Source organism: Geotrypetes seraphini, chromosome 7 (genome assembly GCF_902459505.1).
Source record: "Geotrypetes seraphini chromosome 7, aGeoSer1.1, whole genome shotgun sequence".
Lineage (NCBI taxonomy): Eukaryota > Metazoa > Chordata > Amphibia > Gymnophiona > Dermophiidae > Geotrypetes > Geotrypetes seraphini.
Window position 1 is genome coordinate 3,473,469 of NC_047090.1, and position 26,773 is coordinate 3,500,241.

The window sequence follows — 26,773 nt, forward strand, 5'->3', positions numbered from 1 at the left end:
GCAGTCACCTTCAGGCTGGAAGTAGAAACAGCCAGAATACCTTTTTACCTAAGGGTTTGGGGCGTGGCTGCAGGCCATTACACCAAAGAGCAGAACAGCTAGAGAAGCAGGAGGAGAAGCAGCAGCAACTGAGAAGGCAGGGTGACTCAGGGTTGAGAGCTCTGGATGGCAGTGAGCAGCTGGAAGGTATGGAGGTGATTGAGGCTGGTCTGGAATCACCCAACCTAATGCCTCAAGATTTCCAGGACATGGAACTGGAGCCTTATGCTGAACCCCAGAATGGAGTCCTGCCAATGGAGGTTTGCTGGACTGGAGGCAAGTAATTCAGATTGCCTAAATGCATAACTTGGACACTGCTTAACTAAGCTGACTGAATGTTTTTTGGGGGTAACCCTGAAGAAGGTGTGGTGCTTGGAGGCACCTCTAATAAATGTAAAAGACTTGTTTTGAGATTTGGGGGGGGGACTTTCTCTTCCCTCTTGTTTCCAGTTTGTCTAGTTATCGTCTGTGTCTAGTCAGTTTTTAATTGTTTTAAAATTCTTTTTATTCTGTAACTTTTATCTATGTGTAAATCGCCTTGAATACTGACAAGGCGATTAATCAAATAAATATTAAACTTGAAACTTGAAACTTGAAACTTGAAACTAAGAAGCAGAAAAATTTTTTTTAGATTGAATCAGGTTGGGCAGACTGGATGGATCATTTGGGTCTTTACCTGCCGTCATCTGCTATGTTACTATTTTCGATTACTGACTCACAGAGATATTTGGGCTATTTCATAGGTTTCAGATTGCCGGAATATCAGTTTGACCTTTCATCAATCAGTCCTATATCATTTACTCCTGATGCAGGCCTTTTGACCGAAACACTAATCGTGTTGAGTCATCTTGAATTACCATATAAATGTATCTCTGTTGGTCCCTTCCCCCCCCCCCCTTCCACCAGTTACAAATATAGAAACCCTGATACCTATGCGCTTTCTCTTACCTCCCAGGTTGCACATAAATCTGTATTATGGTAAATATATTTTCCGTTCTCATCCATGGGATGAACTTTATCACCAGGCTGAAATAAAGTAACAACATTCAAAATAGTCAGTGGGTGCTGGACACCCCTAATATTAAGAAAACTCCTTCATTGTGTCCTGGGAGGATTCACTTATATTGTGTTTGGAAACAATGAAGTATGTGACTTTGGCTTTCAACCAATAGAATATACCAATTGTGCCTACCTTTCAAGTCCCCCACCACCATTTATGATTTTATTATTATTTTATTCATTAACCACCCCCCCCCCTACAAAATCGCACAAGAGGTTTTTAGTGCCAGTCGGTATGCTCCTATGAGTTTTGGAGCAGCGCTCAGCATTCAGTACGCCCAGGGTTACCAGACGTTTGGATTTCCCCAGACATGTTCTCCTTTTTTAAGGACATGTCCAGGAGTCCAGAGGGCTTTTCAAAATCTGGCACTTTATTCAGGTTTTGAAAAGCTTCCTCGAAATTGCATCAGGCCGAAGGCTACCCGCACATGCGTGTAATGTCATCGCGTCGCATCCCTCCTGCTCGACGAGAGCAGGCAGTGGGGGTGTGGTACTAGGGTGGGATTGGGGGTGGGACTGGAGCATAACTGGGTGTGGGTGGATGGAACAGGGCGGGCCTGGGAGCGGATCTAGGGGTCTGGATTATGTTAAAGTAAAATCTGGAAACCCTAACCGCGCCGGCCAGTGCGAAAAACCTCTTGCACAGTTTTGTAAAAGGGGCAGGAAATGACATCAGAGGGAAATCCAACACCGGCATGAGAAGCAGGCTGGAGAAGCTGCTCATGCTAGTGAAGACTTAAAGAGGGCTAGTGAGAAACTTGGAAATAGGAGATTTAATTAGTGAAGATTATATGTAAATATTTTTACAATAAATAGGAAGAAATAATTTTTCACTCAAAGAATAGTTAAACTCTGGAACTCATTGGCAGAGGATATGGGAACAGCAATTAGAGAAGCTGGTTTTAAGAAAGGTTTGGACTAGTTCCTGGAGGAAAAGTCCATAGTCTGCTATTGAGACAGACATTGGAGAAGTCTCTGCATGCCCTGGGATCGATAGCATGGAATGTTGCTACTATTTGGGTTTCTGTCAGGTACTCGTAACCTGGATTGGCCACTGCTTGAAATAGGAAACTGGGCCACTGGTCTAACCCAGTATGGCTAATCTTATGTTCTTATGTTGAGAAAATGGAGAACTTACCCCATGGAGTCCCTAATGCTCCTTGCTTACACTATGGACTGTTTTGTACCCTGGTCAGTTCCCTCAACTGAATGTTTGACATGGGTTGAGTGTGACTCCTCTTCCACCTGAGTCCTAGGGAATGTCTCCCCATTCCTGTTTGAATGCTATCAGCTAACCTTGATTTGGTATCATCCCTAACAGAGTTGGGTGATTCTCAAGATGGAAAAGGGATGCAGACAGGACCAGACTAATGAATAGGCCCAAGAGGCATGTGCCTAGGGCCCGAAGTTGTCAGAGGGGCCCGCTGAAGAAACAAACAGGACTCCGATTTTTTTTTTCCTTTCGGCAGCGCCGGGCCTCCCCCTGGGAAAGATTGGCAGGGCCCCCTCCCCCCCGGAATGATTGGCAGCTTCGGGCCCCCTTCCTGGGAAAAATCGGCAGCGCCCCTTCCACCCGGCAGTGGCGGAAAGTTCCGGCAACCATTCCTGCAAGCAGTGCTCAGCCAATAGCTTCCCTTCTGACGCAGCTTTCTGTTTCCGTCTGGGCGGTTCGCATCAGAGGACAGCCTTGGAGCCGCAGCACTGTGGCGCATAACATCATCAAGTGTCTTCAAGAAGGTGGAGGACCTGGCGCTGGTCAACGGGGTAGGTGCTGCTAGGCTGGAGATCAAGTTCGAGATCTGCGTGGGCCAGCACTTGCCCGCCTCCATGCGCCGGGAGCCCAACGAGGGGCTGCAGCTGGCATGCAAGCCGCAGCCAACCCCACCTTGCTGAGTCTGCAAAGCGAAGAGCTCGAGCTCCCTGCCTGCGGCCCAGGGCAGCTGCAGGTGAAGCACGTGCCCTTCGAGCCCTTCTCCAGTGTGCATAAGGGCCGATCCTTGCTGCGCGTGGCCACATGAAACCTACAGTGCTGCTCCATGGACAAGGCTGACAACCCAGTGCTCTGCTTGATCCTGCTGGAGAACGGGTAAGGGATCAGCAGTATTAAGCAAATGCTTCACTTTGGCCAGGAGGGGTTATTTGGGGGTGAATGCTGCGCTGCCTACGGGTGGGGGGGGGAGAGAAATGCTGCTGCACCCAATTGAGGAGAGAGAGGAAAAGAGGGAGAAGGAAAAGGGAGAAGAATGAGAGATGCCAAGTTCATGGGAGGGAGATACAAGACCATGGAGGGGGAGGGAGAGATGCCAGGACATGGGGGGAGGGAAGGAGACAGATGCCAGGCCAGGGGAAAGGAATGAAGGAAGGAGAGGGGATGCCAGATAATGGAGGGGAAGGGGGAGTTGGAAGGAGAGGAGAGATGCCAGGGCATGGAGGAGGGAAGGGAAACTAAGGAGACAAATGCCAGACCAGAGGGAGAAGAGGTGGCAGAGAGGAAATGCCAGGGCATGGGGGGAGGGAAGGAGATAGAGATGCCAGACCATAGGGTGGAGTGGTTAGGAAGGAAGGAAAGGAGAAGAAAGAGATACCAGAGCATAGGGGAGGGGTGGAGACAGAAAAATGGAGAGGGAGTGAAGCTGAAATGAATCATGTACAAAGGAGAGAAGGGGCACAGGATAGACAGTTTATGGAAGGGGCATAGAAAGAGGGAAGATACCATATGGAACAGGGAGAGGGCAGACAGAGAAATGGAAGGGGCAGAGAGTGAGGGCAGACAGTGGATGGAAGGGGCTGATGCTGCATGGAAGACAGAGAGGGGACAGATGCTGTCTAGAAAGAAGAGAATAAGGACAAGATGATTAAAGCAAGAGGGATTTGTTCAGAGATGTTTGAGGGTTGCATAGAAGAAAACTGTGCACTGGTATGCTAATCATTGTTTTGAATTAAAAAAAGAAATACAAGTGGAAATAAAGAAGTAAATAAGAAAACAGATAAATGGGGTGGGGCATGGGTGGGGTGGGGCAGGGCCAGGGGGGCCCAGTGTACTTGTGTGCCTAGGGGCCCTTGAAGAATTAATCCTGCCCTGGATGCATAGCTGAAGGTGACTGTGGTAACCAAGAAACTGCAGAGGTTCATTACGCTGGAGCTTCTCTGTAAATTGTAGAGCAAATGTGTTCTGATTTGGAAATAGCTCTTGAAAAGCCTAAAGTCATTATCCGAGAAACATTGTAAGATACTACAATGTCTACAGAATATCTTACTGCAAAGCAAATCGAATTAGTTTTAATCCCAAAGAATAAGTGTGGGCTGTCCTTGAAATTGGATATCTAATTTTAAGGTACTGGTTTCAGGTCAGGTTGGTTGAGAAAAGAGCTGGTGCAAGGATATTAGGCCCCCCTAGGTGATCCTTCAAAGTTGCACAACCCCCTCCCCCAAATAACTTTCAGGTCCCAGTTGCCTCTCCCTCAAAATTTTGACAATTAAACTCAACAATGATCATTCCAATTCCACTCCTCCCAGAACAATCCTACAAAAATGCAGAACTAGACATCATATTTTTAAATATTAAACTTTATTTCATATATAGCGCTCAACAAATTGACGATTCATATGACCCTCCTCAAAGATTTAAGGCTTGCTTTGCTTTATCTTTAACTTACCCCCTCTTCTCCAAAACTGCACTAGCATTTTTTAGCGCAGAGAGAGCACAGAGAGCCGCACTGAATGGCCTGCACTGCTCATTGAGTTCCTATGAGTGTCGGGAGCAGTGCGGCTCCCCACATTAGAAACTGCTATCACAGTTTTGTAGGGAGTTAGTGTGGCCATCAGGACCTGTTGTTTTGCTGTGACTGCAGCTGGTCTTTGCTGCCTTCCCTGGAAGCTGCCAACCTAGGCAATTGCTTTGTTTTCCCAATGATTAAGCCAGCGCTGGTTGTGAAGTTAATAATGGTGGTTCTCTACCTCAGTTGGGTATATGGAGGTCAATATTTGGCTGTGTGGTGAATATATTTTTACTCCTCTCCTTCCTCTATCCTGGAATGTTTATAGATTTTCTTTTGCAAGAGGTGATCAGCAATTCAAATTATCTCTTCCTTCCAAAAATGGGATTAAGGGAGTTAAGTTTTTCAGTCACTCTTTGATTTTTAAGCTATCTCAACTATGGAATGACCTTCCACTTCTTTTAAGGAATTCCGGCTCACGTCAACCTTTTTGCAAATCCTTAAAAACTACTTTATTTGCTAAACACTTTGAAAATTAACTTTACCAAACTTAGTCTTATTCTTTTCTGTTTTTTTATTCGATAACTTAACTACTGTAAACCAAGTCGAGCTTTTCTTGAATGATGACTCGGTATATAAAGTCAACCATTAGATTAGATTAGATTTCTCAAATTACAAGTTATATTTATATTATGAGGTGCTATTCCTCTGTTCCAGAGTAAGCATACAGGCCCTTTCAGGACCATAAGGATCGTAGGCCAATTTTTGTGGTTTTGACGACATTTTTATGGTAAAAAGGGCTTGCAGATGCCAAAAAATTGATTTTTTTTGTGAAATATCATTATTTTTATTTAAAAAATCACACTTCTGGCTTATGGACAGTGTGGCAAGTGAATCTTCTCGTCAATCTAGCAACGACGCTAATGAATGAATGTCGGAACCAGTTTGTTTACATAAAGGCAGTATCATATGGAATCCGTACATATCAAATTTAGAACTGTAGACTATCCCAATCAAAATTTATAGGATTTTAAAGTTATGGGACAAATATGTTCCTTGGTCCTGAAAGGGCTAAACAGAGAATAGATGTTTAATTTTTCAAATACCAAAACAAGGGAATAATCCATGAAGTTTACAACCAGCAGACTGAAAATAATTAAGTTGTGAAACTTGTTAACAGAAGACATAGGTATGGTTCATGCATTTTGATATATATATAGGCAGTCCCCAAATTACAAACGTCTGTCTTACGTCGGACTCATAATTATGAACAGGAGTCCCGCTTGTCCCTTCTGTGTCCCAACATACCCCTCCTTCTCCCTTCCATGTCCCAACAGACCTCCCTTCCTCCCTCCAACTGACTTTCAGAAACTTTGCATTTTGAATTTTGGCCTGAAACTTAAAATTAATTCTATGTTCAAATCTGTTTCTATTGTTTAACAAAGACAAAATGCAAAGTAGGAACAACCAGTAAGAACAATATTCATAAACAACACAGTCCAAAGACCAAAATCCCCACCCTTAAAAAAAAGGGAGGGGGAAGGAAATATTCAGAACAAAATCAAAATCAGCACCGTGGGGTTGTGGGTTCAAACCCCGCACTGCTCCTTGTGACCCTGGGCAAGTCACTTAATTCTCCATAGCCCCAGGTACGTTAGATAGATTGTAAGCCCGGGACAGATAGGGAAAATGCTTGAGTACCTGATTGTAAAACCGCTTAGAAAACCTTGATAGGCGGTATATAAAAATCCTAATAAAACTTTTAAAAAAAAGTGACCAACCAGCCGTGAGCACTCCAAACTTAAAATTAATTCTAAAGTCTCCAAAATAAGATGAGCTGTAGCCCTGTCACCAAAACAAAAGGTTTGGCATACCTTAAAGGCCATTGGCAGTTCAATGATATACAAGTCTATATAGTCCAGCTGGAGAGTTTTCAGGCTTGTCTCTAAAGTTGGACGCACCAGTTCAGGAGGGTGGCAAGTATTCCACAGCTGATATGCAAGAGAAACAATTAATGGCATGTAACCTCTAGGCAGTACAAAAGAAAGAAGAATAAATATTTTGACAGCATGACAAGCTTTGATAAATGAGTGATGGTAGAAATCTATATATTCTTATATTGGATCTGAATTTGCCTTCCATGTCCCATGGTCAATGGAAAAAGTGACATCTTGTGACATCACACCAGGTACTGTATCCCCAGCTTGTAAAATCCCTGAAAGGAAGACCACACTTAGAAGCTAAGTATACATACATATGCTGAAATGGTGTTTAAACAGAAAAGAAATAACATTGAAATTAAAATTAGTCACAAGATCCGGTGAGGAAGTAGTACATAAAGCCTGGGACAATGAATATATGTGAGTCCTAAGTGGCACTTCTGAGGATCTGGGGATACAGTACCTGGTGTGAGGAGTGTATTGGAGGTGTTCTAATTAGCACACTCTACCCAAAGGATTGATTGATAATCCTCACAGAAGATCTTCACTTTAAGAGTGCTGTTTGGTGAAGTGATTATATTTCTAGTAAACATCATTCCTGCTCCTTGATTGGTCCAGAGACAGGCTTGGGTATTTCTACCCTGCCTCTGGGTTTATTCCCTGTTGGTTCATTGTTCTTGTACAGCTGTCTTGTTACTGAGGTCCTACATTTATTTCCTATTTTCTTTGCCTTGCTTCCTGATGAAGCAGGATCCCAACTTCTTGTAAGCATTATGCATCTTGTAATGCTTCTTTGCCCTTACATGTTGCACCATTTGGAGGTACAGTGACATTAAAATGCCTTGATCAATCCTAGTATACAAAACCTTAGGAGACCATGTCTAGTAGCCCACACTCCAGCTAGTGACTCTGAATAAATCAGTCAAAGTAAAGGTACCGGTAGACTGACACAGTCAACCAAAATAAAAAAGCTGATAGGACTCAGCTAAATTTGATTGCCTACAGGATCTTTAGGGGAATTTAAAAACCAGGATTGGCCACAAACTGGGTAACTTGGCATCTCAACAATAGTGTCCTTATGAAATTCTTCCAATAGTTCCTGGCATACCCACAGGAGTGTCTTAGAGAAGAGGTTCAGGTGGTCTTCAAAGGGAGGGGGACAGGAAAGCATCAAGGGGGTGGAAGCCTAAGAGAACATGAGGAGAGCATTGGGGAGTAGAGCTGGAGAACATGGGTGCTGAAGAGAAGAGCATCAGGGAGGGAGCTGGAGAGCATGAGGGGGAGTGAATTTAGAGAAGAGAAGAGTATCAGGGGGATGGAGAACATGGGGCTGTAGAGAAGAATGAACACAGAAATAACAAGGAACCAAATCCCCATGCTACAAACAAAAAACAAGCCAATGAAGAAACCAACACTGTGAGGTGGTCAACGCCAAAAAAGGCAGACTTCCTTCTTTATTCTCTGCCTCTGTCTAAATTAAATTCTTTCTTACTATGCAGTCCTCAGTTTCCCTCCTCACTGTGTCTACCCACAGCATGCCACCCCTTTCCTTCACCCCTCCACTATCTCACTAACTCTATCTTCTTCCCCCATCCAGCATATGTCCTTTTTTCTTTATTCCTCCTTCCTTCCAGTATGTGTTCTCTTTCTCTACTTCCTTTGAATGATTCACAACTTTGGGACACTTCATTTAGAATTCATCATTACCCAGCAGTATATTTGAGGTTTACAAGGATGCCATCCTGAAGACTTCCAGTGCTATAAAACCCACAAGCCAGCATCCAAGAGGTGATAAGAACTCCAGACATGGAGGCTTATGCGAAGGTGAAGAAAGTTCAAGAAGTGCCCCAATGTTACTGTCCTGGCCACCCCCGGGGAAGGGAGGTGATGGAGACATAGACTGAGGGTGGGATAGATAGGTAAGCATTTTGCACCAATAGGGAATAGGGTGGTACATGACCAGAGTTAGGGGATGTGCCTCTTGAAACAAAGAAACTCTGTATAAAACTCCATGCAGCACAGGTAGCATCAGAGAAAGAGACCCAGGTATGCCAGTAGGGACCTGCTAGCCCCATGCACGGCATAATTGGTGTAAGTTCTACTCTCCATTGCATATTCTGAACTGACAATATAATATTCTTTTCTGATATATCTTTGCTGCTGTAATTTTGTAAGTTTTATATACTAACAATAAAACATATTGTCTGTTTTGGAAAATACAATGCCGTCTCATAGTGAGGTAAACTAAGCAGCTTTACTTCATGAGTTAGAGATGGCTCCTAGAAAAAAATGTGCATGAGTCTGAGCATAAACTAATGATGGGGGAAAAAAACCCCTAAACAATGTAATCAAGGAATGAATATAAACTCACTTTTCCACAATAGAAGATATCTTCCCGTTTTACTTTTCCATCAGCGATCTTCTCCCTGATGGCCTCTCCAACCTCATGCTCATTTAAATATAAGAACGCTCCATCAATATGACGGTACCCAATATCAATGGCGAGTTTTACCGATTCTTTGCATGCGCCTTTGGGTGTCTGTAAAATTGTAAAAGAATCAAACAGTAAAATCATTACATTTCTCTTTTTTCATTATATCTTGGTGCTCGCAAAACAAATTATACGATGAATAAAACATTTATACTGTATTATTTCATGTTTAGCTATATTTCTCCAAAAAATTATAGCGCCTATTCTTGAGAGTCAACCCTATGTTTCTGTTTGTCCCTTGGTTCATGAATATTTATTTGTTTAGGCATCACTAACAGATGTGTAAGGACTAAGGAGAAACAAAATGGAAGGACTGTGGCATGGTAAGGAGCCTAGGCCTCGCCACCCAAAGATGAGCCAGGACTGCAACGATGAAAGACAAAAAGAGTAATAAGGACAAGAGGGGTACACTTAGGGCCAGACCAACCCACCATGACAAATACAAAAATACTGTGGGATACATGAGCATGACCAGCAGTAATAGTTTTAAACCTGGAAACCGCATATAATACAATTCAGTTATCACAATTTAATCAAAAACCATAACATATATACAGTATATTCATTCATACATGTATACCTAAAAGATGTTAAAACCAGTCGCTCTCAATATATTATTTTACCCATATACAACCTGTATGTATAAGCACCCACAGCTGACATACCTCTCAAATATTCTCCATAACTATAACAATTATCTTCTTTCAAACCTTATAATATATATATTATTATACAGTGGTGCCTCGCATAACGAACGCCTCGCACAACGAACGCTGCACACAACGAACTTCATGTCTTGATTCACACAACGAACTTCGTTTCACACAACGAACTTCACACAACGAACTTCGTTTCACACAACGAACTTCGTTTCACACAACGAACTTCGTTTCACACAACGAAGTCGCCCGAGCTGCCGATGTATTGCATCCTTCCGCGCAGGCACTGCAGGCAGTCGTTAGTCACTGCGCTTAACTGCCCTCTCTCACTGTATACAGTCGTCCTTTTAAGATAAACTCAATATTTTTTATATATCATGGCTTCTAAAAAAAGCAGGAAGGTGATTTCTGTTGAAATGAAACGGGAAATAATTAGAAGGAGTGAATGTGGGGTAAAACAGTGTGACCTCGTCAAAGAGTTTGGCCTCAGCAAGACCACCATTTTCACCATTTTGACAAATTTATCTTTTTTTATGTCATCTTAGCATATTTTATGCTGCAGAACGAATAATTTTTTTTAACATGTATTGTTATGGGAAAACGCGTTTCACATAACGAACTTTTCGCATAACAAACTTGCTCCTGGAACGAATTAAGTTCGTTGTGTGAGGCACCACTGTATATATTGTTGTTCCCTCAGGCAACAAAGTCCCCAGAGACTGATCGAATCACATTTCTTTTTTTATGAAAAACATCATATCAAGTTTGTTAAATCTTCTAAACCTCCAAATCTCTCTTGTGATGCCTTCCAAAACTACTCTATCCGTCCTGTAGCATCGCGCTGTGTTACTTCTCCCCAATCGTAGTGCAGAAATTAGTAGGTGCCCTTTCCTGACTCCTCACAGGCTCCGAAGGGGTTATATGGACTTTTAAGGAATCCTCCAGGACCCCTCTCCGTGATGCCAGCTAACTACTGCCCCCAAAATACAAGTTGTGCTGGAAGCGGCATTTGTGGCTTCCCTGCCACAGTTAGATGAACTTTTAAGGAGTCCTCCAGGACCATTCTCCATGAAGCTGGCCAGAGATGATGATCAGAGTGCAGAATTTCGAGTAAGTTCTTCCCCCCCCCCCCTTAAACCATCTCTAAATGTTGCCAGCTTGAAATTAGTAAATCCATTGTTCTTATCCCAAGTTTAAGCGGTAAACGCTGACTATAAAATTCTAAAACAGTTATCATTTCTTCCCAAAACAATTCCTTAAGGCTAAACTAAAAAGAAAAACTCAAAACAATATAATATAGTTAAAAGTAAAATGTAACCAGGCTAAACTGCGAAATTTATGACATATCTCCTGTGCCCTGATTAATCTATTTTTTTTTAAATTTTTATTTATAAAATTTTCATTCTTACAATAAATGAATAGCATAATATTTAGTTTATAATAATTATAGTTGTATGTACAATATCATATCATATATATTGAATCCCTTTCCCCTGTTATTTGTTTTTTCATTTTTCCTCATATTAATTTCTATATTTCCCTCCCTAACCCTATATTATTATTATCAATGTGTTAAGATATCTGATCTTTAGAATATTTTGTCAATGGATCCCATATTTTCTTAAAATTTTTTATATTTCCTTGTTGTAATGCCAATATTTTCTCCATTTTGTAAATGTGACACACCGAGTTCCACCAGAATGTATAATTTAGCTTGGTATAATCCTTCCAATTTTGTGTGATTTGCTGCATGGCAACTCCTGTCAATATTAAAAGCAATTTGTTATTGTTTGCTGATATTGGACTTTGTGTTCTCATTGCAGTACCAAATAATATGGTATCATATGAGAGACCAATATGATTTTCTAGTAATATGTTAATTTGGGGCCAAATTAAATTCCAAAAGGCTTTTATGCAAGGACAAAAAAAAATTAAATGATCTAATGTCCCTACTTCTATTTTACAATGCCAGCATCTATTAGATCTAGTATTATCTATTTTTTGCAAGCGCGTCTATTCTTGGAGCTTCTCAGGGTCCTCGTAATGAGTGGTCTTATTGCAGTGAGTAACCCTAATCTCTGCTGGATAAAAAAGCTCATAATTCACTCTCATCTGTTTTAATTGTGGCCTGAGCTTTGCTTTTCACTTCATTGATGCCATTTCATCACTCTCAGGTTTGTGGCTTATCAGACACAACTTGCAGCTAATATAAACAGTTATCTTTTTCATTTACTAAATCAAAATATTTGACATAAACAGAGAGCTTATAGATTGAAGGCATAATAGACATCTTTATCGCCTCAGGCTGCACGCTTGAACAAATTCACTCAAAAGGAAGGTTGTCAGAAACTGGAAACAATAATGGGCCTAGTGAAGCAAAGAAAATCAGATGGGTGTCACTATAATGTAAGTATATAAAGTAGCTAAACACTTTTGGGCTCATTTTTAAAAAAGAAAAACATCCACAAAGTGGCAGAAAGGGGCAGAAGATTTTCTCGTCAAATCCTTCAATTTACAAATTGTCAAAACCTATTTTCTAGATGGATTTCTATGCTGTTCATCTGCAGTTCCTCAAGGGGGGGGGGGGGTGTTAGAAGCATTTTGTGGGCAGTACTAGGGTAGGCTTATGACTTGGACATTTTTCTCAATAACCTCTAAATTCAACTCTCCCAAGCCTAGACTCTAATAAACTCAATGCATTTAAATATCTCTTTCCACAATGAATGAATTTATTTATTTTGGGTTTTTTTATCCTGTTCTCCCCAAAGAACTCAGAATGGGTTACAGATTGACATACATAATATACAGTTAACAGGTTACAATTTGCCATAGTTTCAATGCAAGTTTTTTTCAATACAAGTTTTATCCTTACTTGACACATACTAGGGATCTAATACAAATATACATATTCCCCCTCCGCTTTTACAAAATCACAGCACAGCTCCCAGCAATGGCCATGGCGGCAACAGTTCCGATGAGCTGTCACCGCCGTGGCCGGCATCAAAAACTGCTCCACGGCAGTGGCGTACCAAGGGGGGGGGCGGGAGGGGCGGTCCGCCTCGGGTGCCAGCCCTGAAGGGGTGCTCCCGGCCTTGCCGTTCAGTCCCCCCACACCCCCGAAGGACCGCTCGCCCCATAAATGTTCCGACTCCAACTCTGACTCCGACTCCTCAGTTTTTTGTACTTCTGACTCCGACTCCCCGACTCCGACTCCTCAGTTTTTTGTACTTCTGACTCCGACTCCCCGACTCCGACTCCTCAGTTTTTTGTACTTCCGACTCCGACTCCTCAGTTTTTTGTACTTCTGACTCCGACTCCCCGACTCCGACTCCTCAGTTTTTTGTACTTCCAACTCCGACTCCGACTCCTCAGTTTTTTGTACTTCTGACTCCGACTCCCCGACTCCGACTCCTCAGTTTTTTGTACTTCCGACTCCAACTCCGACTCCGACTCCTCAGTTTTTTTGTACTTCTGACTCCGACTCCCCGACTCCGACTCCTCAGTTTTTTGTACTTCCGACTCCAACTCCGACTCCGACTCCTCAGTTTTTTGTACTTCTGACTCCGACTCCCCGACTCCGACTCCTCAGTTTTTTGTACTTCCGACTCCAACTCCGACTCCGACTCCTCAGTTTTTTGTACTTCTGACTCCGACTCCCCGACTCCGACTCCTCAGTTTTTTGTACTTCCGACTCCAACTCCGACTCCGACTCCTCAGTTTTTTGTACTTCTGACTCCGACTCCCCGACTCCGACTCCTCAGTTTTTTGTACTTCCGACTCCAACTCCGACTCTGACTCCTCAGTTTTTTGTACTTCTGACTCCGACTCCGCGTGAAACAAGATCTTCATCCGCTTAAAAAGATGTTGTGCGTATGGTGGGAGAGCTTGGTTGGATGAATTTTTCGAGTCTACACCAGGTGATTTCTACCAACGAGGTATTGAAAACCTTGTTGAAAGTTGGAAATAAGTTGTAAACAACAACAAGGGAGAATACATTTATAAGTGGTGCACAGCATCAGGCAAGAGGAGTAGAAGCAGCAAGGGAGAAAAGCAGTTTTAGAAGCAAAAACGAGCAGAGGAGGGAGACAGAGGAGAGCAGGAGGCTAGGGGCTGGGCGAGAGTTAGCTCCGCCCACCCCCACCGCGTCAGAGGAGTCAGCACCCGAACCCCCCATAAAAGGGGGCGGAGCCAACGGCGCACAGCCGTTAGGCGCGCGGCGAAGGCTAGCAGCAAAGGCGCTCGCCTTAGCGAGAGCGCCTTTGCGAAGGGCCTCAAGAAGGGCCAAGTCACTACACCCAAGAGCACAGGGAAGGACTGAAAGGTGAGGAAGTGGCAAGCAGCGCAGAAGAGACGAACACACAAGCAGCAGTAAGGTAAGGAAGAGAAAAGACAGCACACACAAGAAAGCAGCAAGGCAAGAAGCAGATACAGAAGGAACAACCACACACAAGCAAAAGTTAGGCAAGGTTGTGCAAAGGCACCAGGCACAGAAAGAACAATCACACAAACAAAAGTAAGGAAAGGTAGAGCGTAGGCAGTCCATACAAAGGCAGAAGGCAGTAAAGCAAGAAGCAGGTGCAGAAGGAAGCAGGCACCGAAGGAACACGTAAACTTATCTGTTTTCTTAAAGTAGTAACCCCGATGGAAGCAGAAGGTAACCAGAAGATGAGCTTTCCAGTGTTCTGCGCGGACTGTCATATGTATGACTACCTCCCCTCGGGGAGACAGTCATACGTATGCAGTCGGTGTCAGGAGCTGAAAAGCTTGAAGAAAGAAGTCAAGCGACTTGAGGACAAGATACAGGAGCTAGAAGGACTTTACACCACGGAGGACCCTACCAGGGTATTTGAAGACTTCAGGAGTGAGAAACACATCGAGAAGGAAGTCAGGGAACTCGAGGAATTCATTGAGGAAGCATACAGGAGGAGGGTGGAAGAGAACGAACTCCAGATGAGAGATGATGCAACACCAACTTGGAAGGGGGAGCAAGAAGCAGATGACCTCAAAGAAGACACCCACAGAAGAATACCACACGAGGGGGAAGAATTGGCTAGTCGATGCCCAGAAGAAGAGAGAGCTAAGCACACCGAGGACATTGACCTGAGACCGATAAGAAAATTGAAGAAGGGAAAGTCAGCGATCCTGGTGGGAGACTCGATATTGAGGCATGTGGACAGCCACATAGCAGGAGGAAGAGAGGATCGACTGGTGACCTGCCTCCCAGGAGCGAGAACCAAGGACATCGTGGACAAAATTGGGAAGGTCCTGGAAGGAGCGGAGACGGAAGAGACCGCAGTAATGATCCACATCGGGACGAATGATGTCAGCAGGAGAGACTACAGAAGAGGCACGCTGATAGAACAGTTCAAGATTCTAGGAAGGAAACTGAAGATGAGGACCCAGAAGATAGCATTCTCAGAGATCCTACCGGTACCGAGGGCAGATGTGAAAAGGCAGGAAGAACTACAATCAATAAATGCATGGATGAGGAGATGGTGTGAGGAAGAAGGGTTCCACTTCGTGAGGAACTGGACAACGTTCTGGGGCAAGAGCAAGCTCTACAGGAGAGATGGACTGCACCTGAGCGTGGCGGGAACAAGACTTCTAGCAAACAACGTCAAGAGAGGAATAGAACAGGCTTTAAACTAAGAGAAAGGGGAAAGCCGACAGTCGACCTAGCGTCGATGATTCGGAAGAAGGTATCCCGTGAAGATACTAAGGGGAAAAAAGGCAGGGAAGAAACAAGAGACAAATTACAGGAGTCAACTAACCCAGAAGAGGAGGTTAGAAAGATTGTAGCAAAAGAGAAGACACCAAAGACTGAAGCACAGGGAAAAGAAATGAAGACGACAAAATGCCAGGATCTAAACTGCATATATACTAATGCAAGGAGTTTAAGAAACAAAATGGGGGAGCTAGAAGCCATGGCCAATGCAGAGGACATAGACATCATTGGAATCTCTGAAACGTGGTGGAATGAGGAAAACAAATGGGATACAGCACTGCCGGGGTACAAGCTCTATCGCCGGGATAGGTCAGGTCAGAAAGGAGGAGGAATAGCCCTATACGTAAAAGAAAGCATACAATCGACAAGAATGGACACAGCGGAGATGATCAACAAACTGGAATCGTTATGGGTTAAAATACCGGGTAGGAAAGGGCATGAAATAAAGATGGGCCTATACTATCGTCCACCCGGGCAAACCGGAGATAGCGATAAAGAAATGGATGCCGAGATGAAGCGAGAATGCAAAAGTGGTTACACAGTTGTTATGGGAGACTTCAACTATCCTGGGATAGACTGGAGTCTTGGAAGCTCAAGATGCGCTAGGGAGACAGAATTCCTGGAGGCTATACAAGATTGCTTCATGGAGCAGCTTGTTAGAGAACCGACGAGAGGAAATGCCACTCTGGATTTAATCCTAAATGGACTAAGGGGACCTGCAAAGGAAGTGGAAGTAGTGGGACCGTTGGGAAACAGTGATCATAATATGATCAAGTTCAAGGTTGAAGTAGGCATACCGAACGGAAAGAGAACCATAGCGACATCTTTCAACTTCAGGAAAGGAAACTATGAAGCAATGAGGGAAATGGTAAGGAAGAAACTTAGGAACACTTCCAAAAAATGGCAAACAGTAGAACATGCCTGGTCTTTTTTCAAAGACACAGTGAGCGAGGCACAAAATCTGCACATCCCCAGATTCAGAAAGGGGTGCAAAAAGGGTCGAACAAAAGACCCAGTATGGATGACTAAAATAGTGAAGGAAGCGATAGGCAATAAGAAAAATTCATTCAGGGAATGGAAAAAGGACAAAACTGAAGGGAACCAGAAGGAGCACAGGAAGTATCAAAAAGAATGTCACCGTGTGGTTCGAAAAGCCAAAAGAGAGTATGAAGAGAGGCTAGCCAGGGAGGCACGAAATTTCAAACCGTTCTTCAGATATGTTAAAGGGAAACAGCCAGCTAGGGAGGAGGTAGGACCGCTGGACGAAGGAGACAGGAAGGGAGCGGTGAAGGAGGAGAAAGAAGTCGCAGAAAGACTCAACATGTTCTTCTCGTCTGTATTTACAAACGAAGACACAACCAACATACCAGAACCTGAACAAATATTCAATGGAAATCAAGCAGAAAAATTAACATCCATGGAAGTGAGCCTTGATGATGTACACAGGCAGATAGAAAAACTTAAAACTGACAAATCCCCGGGTCCGGACGGAATCCATCCCAGGGTTCTGAAGGAATTAAAGGAGGAGATAGCGGAACTACTGCAGCAAATTTGCAACCTATCCTTGAAAACAGGCATGATCCCGGAGGATTGGAAGATAGCCAATGTCACGCCCATCTTTAAAAAGGGATCAAGAGGTGACCCGGGAAACTACAGACCAGTGAGTTTGACTTCGGTTCCGGGGAAACTGACGGAAGCACTGATTAAAGAACACATCGATGAACATCTGGAAAGAAACGAACTTTTGAAAACAACCCAACATGGTTTCTGCAGGGGGAGATCGTGCCTAACGAACTTATTGCACTTCTTCGAAGGAATTAACAAACGGATGGACAGAGGAGACCCCATAGACATCATATACCTTGATTTCCAAAAAGCCTTTGACAAGGTGCCTCACGAACGTCTACTCCGGAAACTGAAGAACCATGGAGTGGACGGAGACGTACATAGATGGATCAGAAACTGGTTGGCGGGTAGGAAACAGAGGGTAGGGGTGAAGGGCCACTACTCGGACTGGATGGGGGTCACGAGTGGTGTTCCGCAGGGCTCAGTGCTCGGGCCGCTGCTATTTAATATATTCATAAATGATCTAGAAACAGGCACGAAGTGTGAGATAATAAAATTTGCGGACGATACAAAACTATTTAGTGGAGCTGGGACTAAAGAGGAATGCGAAGAATTGCAAAGGGACTTGAACAAATTGGGGGAATGGGCGGCGAGATGGCAGATGAAGTTCAACGTTGAGAAATGTAAAGTATTGCATGTTGGAAACAGAAACCCGAGGTACAACTATACGATGGGAGGGATATTATTGAATGAGAGCAACCAAGAAAGGGACTTGGGGGTAATGGTGGACATGACAATGAAGCCGACGGCACAGTGCGCAACAGCCGCTAAGAAAGCAAATAGAATGCTAGGCATAATCAAGAAGGGTATTACAACAAGGACAAAAGAAGTTATCCTGCCATTGTATCGGGCGATGGTGCGCCCGCATCTGGAATACTGCGTCCAATATTGGTCTCCGTACCTTAGGAAGGATATGGCGTTACTCGAGAGGGTTCAGAGGAGAGCGACACGCTTGATAAAAGGGATGGAAAACCTTTCATACGCTGAGAGATTGGAGAAACTGGGTCTCTTTTCCCTGGAGAAGAGGAGACTTAGAGGGGATATGATAGAGACTTATAAGATCATGAAGGGCATAGAGAGAGTAGAGAAGGACAGATTCTTCAAACTTTCGAAAAATAAAAGAACAAGAGGACACTTGGAAAAGTTGAAAGGGGACAGATTTAAAACGAATGCTAGGAAGTTCTTCTTTACCCAACGAGTGGTGGACACCTGGAATGCGCTTCCAGAGGGAGTAATAGGGCAGAGTACAGTACAGGGGTTTAAGAAAGGATTGGACAATTTCCTGCTGGAAAAGGGGATAGAGGGGTATAAATAGAGGATTACTGCACAGGTCCTGGACCTGTTGGGCCGCCGCGTGAGCGGACTGCTGGGCATGATGGACCTCAGGTCTGACCCAGCAGAGGCATTGCTTATGTTCTTATGTTCTTAAGTATTGGTGCTCCGAATTGTGCGTTGCGTGCCATATAGTGAAGCACGTGTTCGTTTTGCGGTTACGTGAGGCACTGCATGTATTGGTCTTTATTCTTACAGTAGAGAAGTCATTAATTATAACTTTTTGTGAATTGGGACATTTAAACTTGCTTTTTTTAAATTCCAATCTAAATTTAGTCGGAGTCGGAGTCGGTGCATTGTTTGGCAACTCCGACTCCGACTCCAGGTACCTGAAATTTCCTCCGACTCCGACTCCACAGCACTGCTTTAAAATCATAAGAGTTTAAGGCGGTTAAAGCACAGCTTACAGGAATGGGGCGGGGACAGGGACAGAGGCAAAACTCGCGGGGGACTGGGAAACTGAGTTCCTGTGGGGACGGAGAAAAATTTGTCCCCGTGTCATTCTCTAGTTCTGATCCTTCTTGAGGTGTCAGTAAGTTCAACTGCACTGTCAGTAGTCAAGACAGCTACTGTATGGTACTGACTCATGCTCTAGCGGTCACAGCTGACCATTCCTCCACCCAACCATTTCATACTTAGCCCACACTCACTCCCTTGTTAGGCAGCTAACATGGTTTTTATTCTTTTTTTACTGCACTCAAGGCAGGATTAATTCGTTGAGGGCCCCTAGGCACACAAGTACACTGGGCCTCCCTGCCCTGCCCCACCCCACCCCACCATGAGCCTAGGCGGAAACAGGAAGCTGCGTCAGAGGGAATTACAGTTCCCATTGCCTTTCTTACCCGCGTTGCTTGCTTGTCTTACTTTCTGACGATGGGGAAGGGCTGCGTTGCCAATTGGGGTGGGGCCCGCGTTGCCAATCGGGGGGCCCGCGTTGCAGATCGATGCTGGAGGGGCCCATTGCCGTTTGGGAAAAACAATGTTGATGCCCTCCTTCATCGGGCCTCCCTGACCATTTCAGGCCCTAGGCAAGTGCCTACTTGGCCTATTGGTTAATTCTGCCCTGACTGCACTGGCAGCTTTTACAAAGTACGAAGACTTTGTGGGTCCATGCTAATCTCGACTGCACGGGGCCCCTAAATTAATTATTCACATATCTCAATTAAATTTCTTCTTGCTATTATATTCTTCTTCATTCTCCGGCAGAGAACACGAATGAGGAAGCCAGATGGTTGGCTTCATTTGGACTAAATTTCCAAAACGTTCTTCTTCACCCACAGAGTGGCAAAAAACTGGAACGCTCTTCCGGAGGCAGTTATAGGGGAAAACACCATCTAGGGATTCAAGACAAGGTTAGACAAATTCCTGCTGAACCGGAATGTACGCAGGTAAGGCTAGACTCAGTTAGGGCACTGGTCTTTGACCTAAGGGCCGCTGCGGGAGCGGACTGCTACGCACGATGGACCTCTGGTCTGACCCAGCAGCGGCAATTCTTATGTTCTTATGTTACTGCTTCATGAGCTAGTCTCGTGGTCCCATTCTCTGCAGAGAACGATAAATGGATGGTGATGAAGTGTTATTTCAAAAAGAAAGAAGGAAATTGTTTCGTGGATTGAGATCTAGGTTGTTGGTACTGGGGGGGGGGGGGGGAAGATACTTTTATTTTAAAAATTCTTATGTAAACCTGACAAGTGAAACTGCTGGTTTTATTTTGTTTTGGGGTTTGTTTGCTTTATTGACTCAACACATTAGATTGAGTTTAGGGGGGATATTAAGGATGTGCCAGTGTTAGTGTTTTGTGTTGATTATTTTTTAAAAAAAATCTCTCCTCTTTTCTCATCACCTAAGTTCTTTTCTGGCAATCTGTGTTTTGCTAAACAGCGCTAGAGATTTTTTAGAGTGGACTGGTGAGGTTTAAATGCTCCAACGCTCATAGAAATTCTATGCGTCGGAGCCTTTTCCTTGCCGACCCATGCAAAAAAAAACCTCTAGCGCAGATTAGTACAAAGAGCCCAAATAAAATTTCAAAATCTCATTAATAATATATTTGTTAATCCAATTTTGAATCTTTAAATCATTTCTTCAATTCATCTCAAATTTCTTATCTATCTTGACTGACTATTCTTCAAAGCACAGGGGAATATTTCTTAGTGAAGCCATGTTCTATATGAGCACTATATAACTGTTTAATAATAGTTCTAGTATCCCTCTGAATTTGATCTCCACTTCCTTATACACCACATCTAGCAAATAACAACATTTAACTTCACTGTACAGTGCTTCCCCACAAATTCACGATTTGCAAGGACTCAGTTATTTGCGATATATTCTGACTGCCTCTTCCGGTCAGAAAATACAGGGAATGAGTCTGCGAATCAGCCTTCTGTACAGCCGATTCCTCCTCCTCTTCCCCTCACCCTCACCCTCACCCGGTCAGCCAATCAACCTTCTGCACAGCCGATTCTTCCTCCTCTGCCCCCCCCCCTCCGCCGAATCATACTGGGTATGATTTACTGCACCCGCCGGCGCACCAGATACCCCCTCCTGCCTTTCTACAAACTCAAAACTGCGTTTTTTTGAAATTTGCAGGTGTTCCTGGAACCGAACCCCCGTGAATATCAGGGGAGTACTGTATTCCATTTTCCCATTCACACATCTCCATCCCTCCCCCGTCCATCCCTCCCCCCACACACACTTTCATATATGTAATTGCAAAGTGAAAGTTATGCCCTTTGCACTTCAAACATTGCACTTCTACTTGGCTCATAAAGACATGTGCTTCCTCTGGCAAGAATGCATACAAAAGTTTCAGTTAACTTGGGCTTTAATTTGAAGTGTGTACGTTCCAGGAAAATACAGACGAAAAAAATGTTACTGGAAGTGAATTAAAAAAAAACCTCAAAATAAACTATCTACAACGGCACTGCTTTAATGGCAAACAGAACAACCCCCTACAGTGTTGATACAGTGCTAAATATATTTGTGTTTCCCTTGAATCGATTTGTCAGGTATTCCATTCCAGTGTCAAAGAGAATTAGCCAGAGTTTGGCATGTGCCAACTCTGTCTTAAAGTGGCAATGCTGTCTGCCTGCTTACATTTTCATTACTTTTGTGTTTCTGTCTTAAGATTGTATTTTTCTATTGGGCTCTTCTTGAAAAAGGCAAACCTGGCTTTTACAAAACTGCAGTAGAGGTTTCTACCGCTGGCCAGCGAGGTGAACGCCCCGAGGTTCAGAGGATTTCTATGAACGTCGGAGCATTTACCTCGCCAGCCCACAGTTGAAACTTCTGCCGCAGCTTTGCAAAAGGAGCCCGGGATTTGTATTTATCTAGTGTGGGGAAACTGTATGAAACACCTCCAGTGAAAGTTAAGGGCCCTTTTAACAAAGATGTGGTAGTTTTGTAAAAATTTCAGTCCCTGTGGGCTTTGGTGCATTTGCCGCAGCAGAAGTGCTAATGTGGCATTGCAAAATGGGCTCTAAATGGGGAATGTGCTGCCAGTTACAGGGACAATCACAGCCCCTGCTTAAAATGAGCTGAACCTTTATTATAACCCATGGTCTTTCTACCAAGTATCCTACTATCAACACTAATCAAACCAAGTTGCAAGTGCATAGCAAAATCCCAATAAGTGGCAGGATTCCATGCTACCAACCCCTGGGATATGCAAAGGCTTTCCCTGGATTTACCATAATAACTATTTATAAACTTTACCTCTAGAAACTTATCCAAGCCTTTTTTTTTTTTTAAACCCAGCCGCGCCAACTGCTTTTACCACAACTTCTGGCAATACGTACCAGAGCTTAACTACGGTATGCATTCAATGGCAAAAATATATTCTCCTATATGTTTTAATGCCTTTTGGGCCAGTGGTCAGATGTGTGCTGACAGGGTAGGGGTTAAAAGATTGTTGAAGACTTGTCTTTTTGTAGCAGCATCCCCCCCTTTTACAAAAACCGCGATAGTGGTTTTTAGTGCAGGCTGGTGCGCTGAATGCTCTATGCTGCTCCTGATGCTCATAGGAACTCTATGAGTGTCGGGAGAAATGCAGAGCATTCAGTGCGCCGGCCTGCGTTAAAAACTGCTATTGCGGTTTTGTAAAATGGGGGAGGGGGCTATGAGGTTTAAGAAGAATTGGGGGCAGAAAGCAATGTGGACACTGTTCTTATGGTATTGTATTGTTTTATTTTATTATGTACTAGCTGATGCCCCGGCGTTGCACGGGTATTTAATTATAGCAATAACACTGTAAATGGATTCAAATAAAGATACTTTATAGTGGTGAATGAAATTATTGTTTTACAGCTTAATAAAAAGTACAATATTCAAATTATAATGTGAAATATTTGACAAAATGAATACAATACAACTAACGCAAAACGTGATTATAAACAACATTTTTAGTTTCACCTCCTGGAGCAAGAACATATAAATTCTTGGGTGAACCCACCCTTGAGCAAGCAACATAGAGTTGTGGGCCGCGAGACCCCCAGAACATATCACCCCAGGTAGTGAGGGATCTGCATACCAAGTTTCGTTCAAATCGGTCAAGCCGTTTTTGCGTGATCGCGGCACATACATACATACATCCGATTTTATATATATAGATGTTGTGATGGAAACCGCCTAGTTGTAGACAGTATATAAATGTTTAAAATAAAGGTAACTTCATGACATGTTCCTAGTCTGTATTTTTGGAAAGAAAAGACAATTAATTCACATTAATCTTTTCCACTCCACTTTTTAAACCTCTTTCATATCCCACCTCAGCCATTTTTTCACCTTGCTAAAATGTCCTAACCTCTTTAGTCTGTCCTCGTGTAAGAGAAATCCATCCCACTGTATCATTTGCTCACACTTTTTTATACCATTTCTAATTCCGCTATATCTTTTTTGAGATGCAGTGTCCTGAACTGCACACATACTCAAGGTGAGGTCGCTCCATGAAATGATACAGAGGTATTACGAGGGGCTGCTGAAATGTTCTCAGCCCAACCAACAAAGTTGGGGCAGGCTCCATCGAGGGCTATACACATAGTCTAGTGATTTTCCACTTTTTTTGCTTCGGTCGGAAAAATACAGAACAAAAAAAAAGGGGGAAATTGTTGGACTACGTGTGTAGCCCTTGATGGAGACTGCCCCAACTTCGATGGTTGGGCTGAGGACTTTTCAGTGGCCCACATGGAATATTCTTTATTTTATTCTCTATTCCAGTGTCTCACAAACTTTCCGGCCGGCGGCACCCTAAATTCAGTGCCCTAGCCCAGGGGTAGGCCATTCCGGCCCTTGAGAGCAGGTCAGGTTTTCAGGATATCCTTAATAAATATGCATGAGATAGATTTGCATCTCAAGGAGGCAGTGCATGCAAATCCATCTCATACGTATTCATGGTGGATATTCTGAAAACTTGACCTGGCTCCGGCTCTCGAGGACTGGAATTGCCTACCCCTGCCCTAGCCGAAAGGCACCTGGAAGTGCGCGGAGGCCCATCTGGCCGCGACCCGCTTCAGTGGAGGGATGCTGGAGGTGCAGGGAAAGGAGGAGAGTCATCTGTGCCAGTTGACTTCCTACAGGACATGCCTCTCCTTCTTGCCAGTGTGTCACGGCACACCTGAAATCGCAGGAGGCGCACAGTTTGCGATACAAGACTCTATTCCTTTCCTAATCATTCTTAACATTCTGCTTCCTTTTTTGGTCACCACCACACAGAGTAAAAGGTTTCAACATGTTTGTCCACAATGACACCTAAATCTTTTTCTTGGGTATCGAGTCTTTTTTTTTTTTTTTTTTTGTAAAATCTTTATTCATTTTCAAACTTACAATAAGTGTGTCAATATGTTAACACAGATTAACAATAAGTATATCGCTTAATAATCATCAATAGTACAAATGATATATTCTTATCTCCCACCCTTCCCACCCCTTCCTATTATATAATCAATACCGCGAGTCTTAATGCGGACGACTGATTATTGTACAAATGTGTCTTTATTGAAAGCCATCTTAAAAAAAAAAAACCACTCTGCATTGTAACACCTTTACAGAAGCTCATGTCAAGCGCTCTGAATTGACTCCTCAGTCATTAGAAGCATTCAGGAATCATAAACCTGAGGTGAAGTAGCTCTGATTTGGGTCATTCTTTTCAATGTGCATCACTGTGCACTTGTCCACATTAAATTTCACCTGCCATTCAGATGCCCAGTCTTCTAGTCTCAAAAGGTATTCCTACAATTTCCCAAAGTCCACAATTTAACAACTTTGAATAGTTTTGTGCCATCTGCAAATCTGACTACCTTGCTTGTCATTCTCATTTGTTAAAAAGCACCACGGTCCTGGTCTTTCTAACAGTTCCCGATCCATTGCACTGTCCCGGATTGGACCCTCTCTGACCCTCCTTCCAAGTGGAAATAAAAAATATTCACAGGCAGTTTTACTCTAGTTCACCACGTCACTATTCTATTTTAGCATGATCCAGAAATATCAAAGTCTTCTTAGGCTAAAAAAAAAAAAAGCAAGGCAGTGCTCAGCTCCCCGTGGACAAGGCACTGACAGTGTGCATTTAAGGTTCACTTACCTTCTGTGGTTTGGAGTAGGTACCAAGTCCCAGCAGTGGGATAGAGTTCCCATCGTTCAATGGGATGTGATGCTTCTCGGCACTGGGACTGTTCATCTTGACTCGAATAAGAGAAACACAGCAGAAGTGTGCACAGTTCACTGTCCTCAGACTATAAGAAAGAGAGACAGACAGACAGAGGGCAGAGAGGCGAACTAGGGTTGGGCAGCCACCTAGTGTGATAAATGAAGATAGGGTGGGGGAAGGGGGATTTGAAGCTGACTTTTCCCGGAGCTAAGAGAGGAGGGGAGAGGGCAGACCATGAAGCTGCCTTTTCCTCCAGCTAAGTGTGTGTGGTGGGTGGGGGTGGGGGGGGGGGGGGAGGAGAGCAGACAGACTGTAAAGCTGATGTTTCCTGGAGCAAAGGCAGAAGAGGGGGGTTAATCCTTTGTCTGGAAACCATAACAAGAAGGTCCTGAGTAAGACAGAGAATGGGAATGTGACAGGAGAGGAAGATTTGCTTATACTTTTTAGAAATACTCTTGTTATTTGCCCTAAAAATCGTTCCTTTTTATAAACAAAAATAAAGGTTAATAAATAAGCAAAAATGTATTACTTTTACAACACTTTTCTATTCTATTCTGTATAATATTTATGGCCTGCTGTAATCTCCAATCAGATTCTAGACGGACAACAATATTTCAAAAAGATACATCTAGGCGGATGACAATATTAAAAAATAATGCATCACAGTTCTCAGCAAATTTACAAAAAATGAATTAAAATAATTAATAGATTTCTTGAGTAGTTTTCAGGAGCTAACAATCCCATTCTCAAAGATAGTTGAATCATGTTATATGTGACTTTATATCTCACCAAATCCTCACAAGGCAGAGTTCAAAGTGAGTTGCAAACATTATTATCACTATATATACATAATTATACAGTGTAAATCAAAATCAGGTCTAGCTTCTAGTAGAGTCTTCCAAAACAGTGGGTTACACAATCAGCAATTATTGTTACATCATAGTAGGCAAACAGTATAAGACGTGGTCAGCATTTTTGTTACATCACAATAAACATACAGTGTAAGATCCAGTTAAGTACTAGCAACTCTAATGAATGTCCGTATCAAATTGCCCATTGTAACTTCCTGGGTAACTGACCTTGTAATGCAATCTGACCTTGAACTGAATAGGTTAAGGATGGAATAGAAAACCTGATTAACATAACATTACTGAAGCTAAACCTTTAGCACAGATTTCTGAAAAAGCCATGTTTTCAGGATTTTTCAAAACAGAGCATAGATAGCAGTGTATCGTGACACACTAGGGAGGAGGACAGGCACAGTCGGACTGCCTTCAGGTCGTGCCTCTCGCGGCGAGAGGCACGTCCTGTAGGCAATCAGCCAGAGCAAGCGCCTTCTCTTTCTCTCCACACCTCTTCCCTGCTGACACTCCCCACTGGTGGCTCAGGACCCATCTGGAGGGCTTCTGAGTCAGACCATAGGTCCATCACGCCCAGCAGTCCGCTCCCGCGGTGGCCCCCCAGGTCAATGACCTGTAAATGATCTATTACTCTACTACTCTATTACTTTACAGCCTTCTGTACTGTTGAGTAACCCTCTAATTGT

The 26,773-nt window shown here is 43.5% G+C and overlaps 1 protein-coding gene across 1 annotated transcript in view; it reads right to left on the reverse strand.

Moving 5' to 3' along the window:
- Positions 1–25,344, reverse strand: part of AKR1D1 (aldo-keto reductase family 1 member D1) — a 42,750-nt gene extending 17,406 nt beyond the window's left edge. The window contains exons 1-4 of the mRNA XM_033951764.1: positions 25,162–25,344; positions 9,126–9,293; positions 6,689–6,805; positions 988–1,065 (exon numbers count right to left, since the gene is read on the reverse strand). Of these exons, the coding sequence (XP_033807655.1) occupies positions 988–1,065; positions 6,689–6,805; positions 9,126–9,293; positions 25,162–25,257 (459 nt within the window). The 5' untranslated portion in view covers positions 25,258–25,344. The remainder of the gene's footprint in view (positions 1–987; positions 1,066–6,688; positions 6,806–9,125; positions 9,294–25,161) is intronic.
- Positions 25,345–26,773: the final 1,429 nt, after the last annotated feature.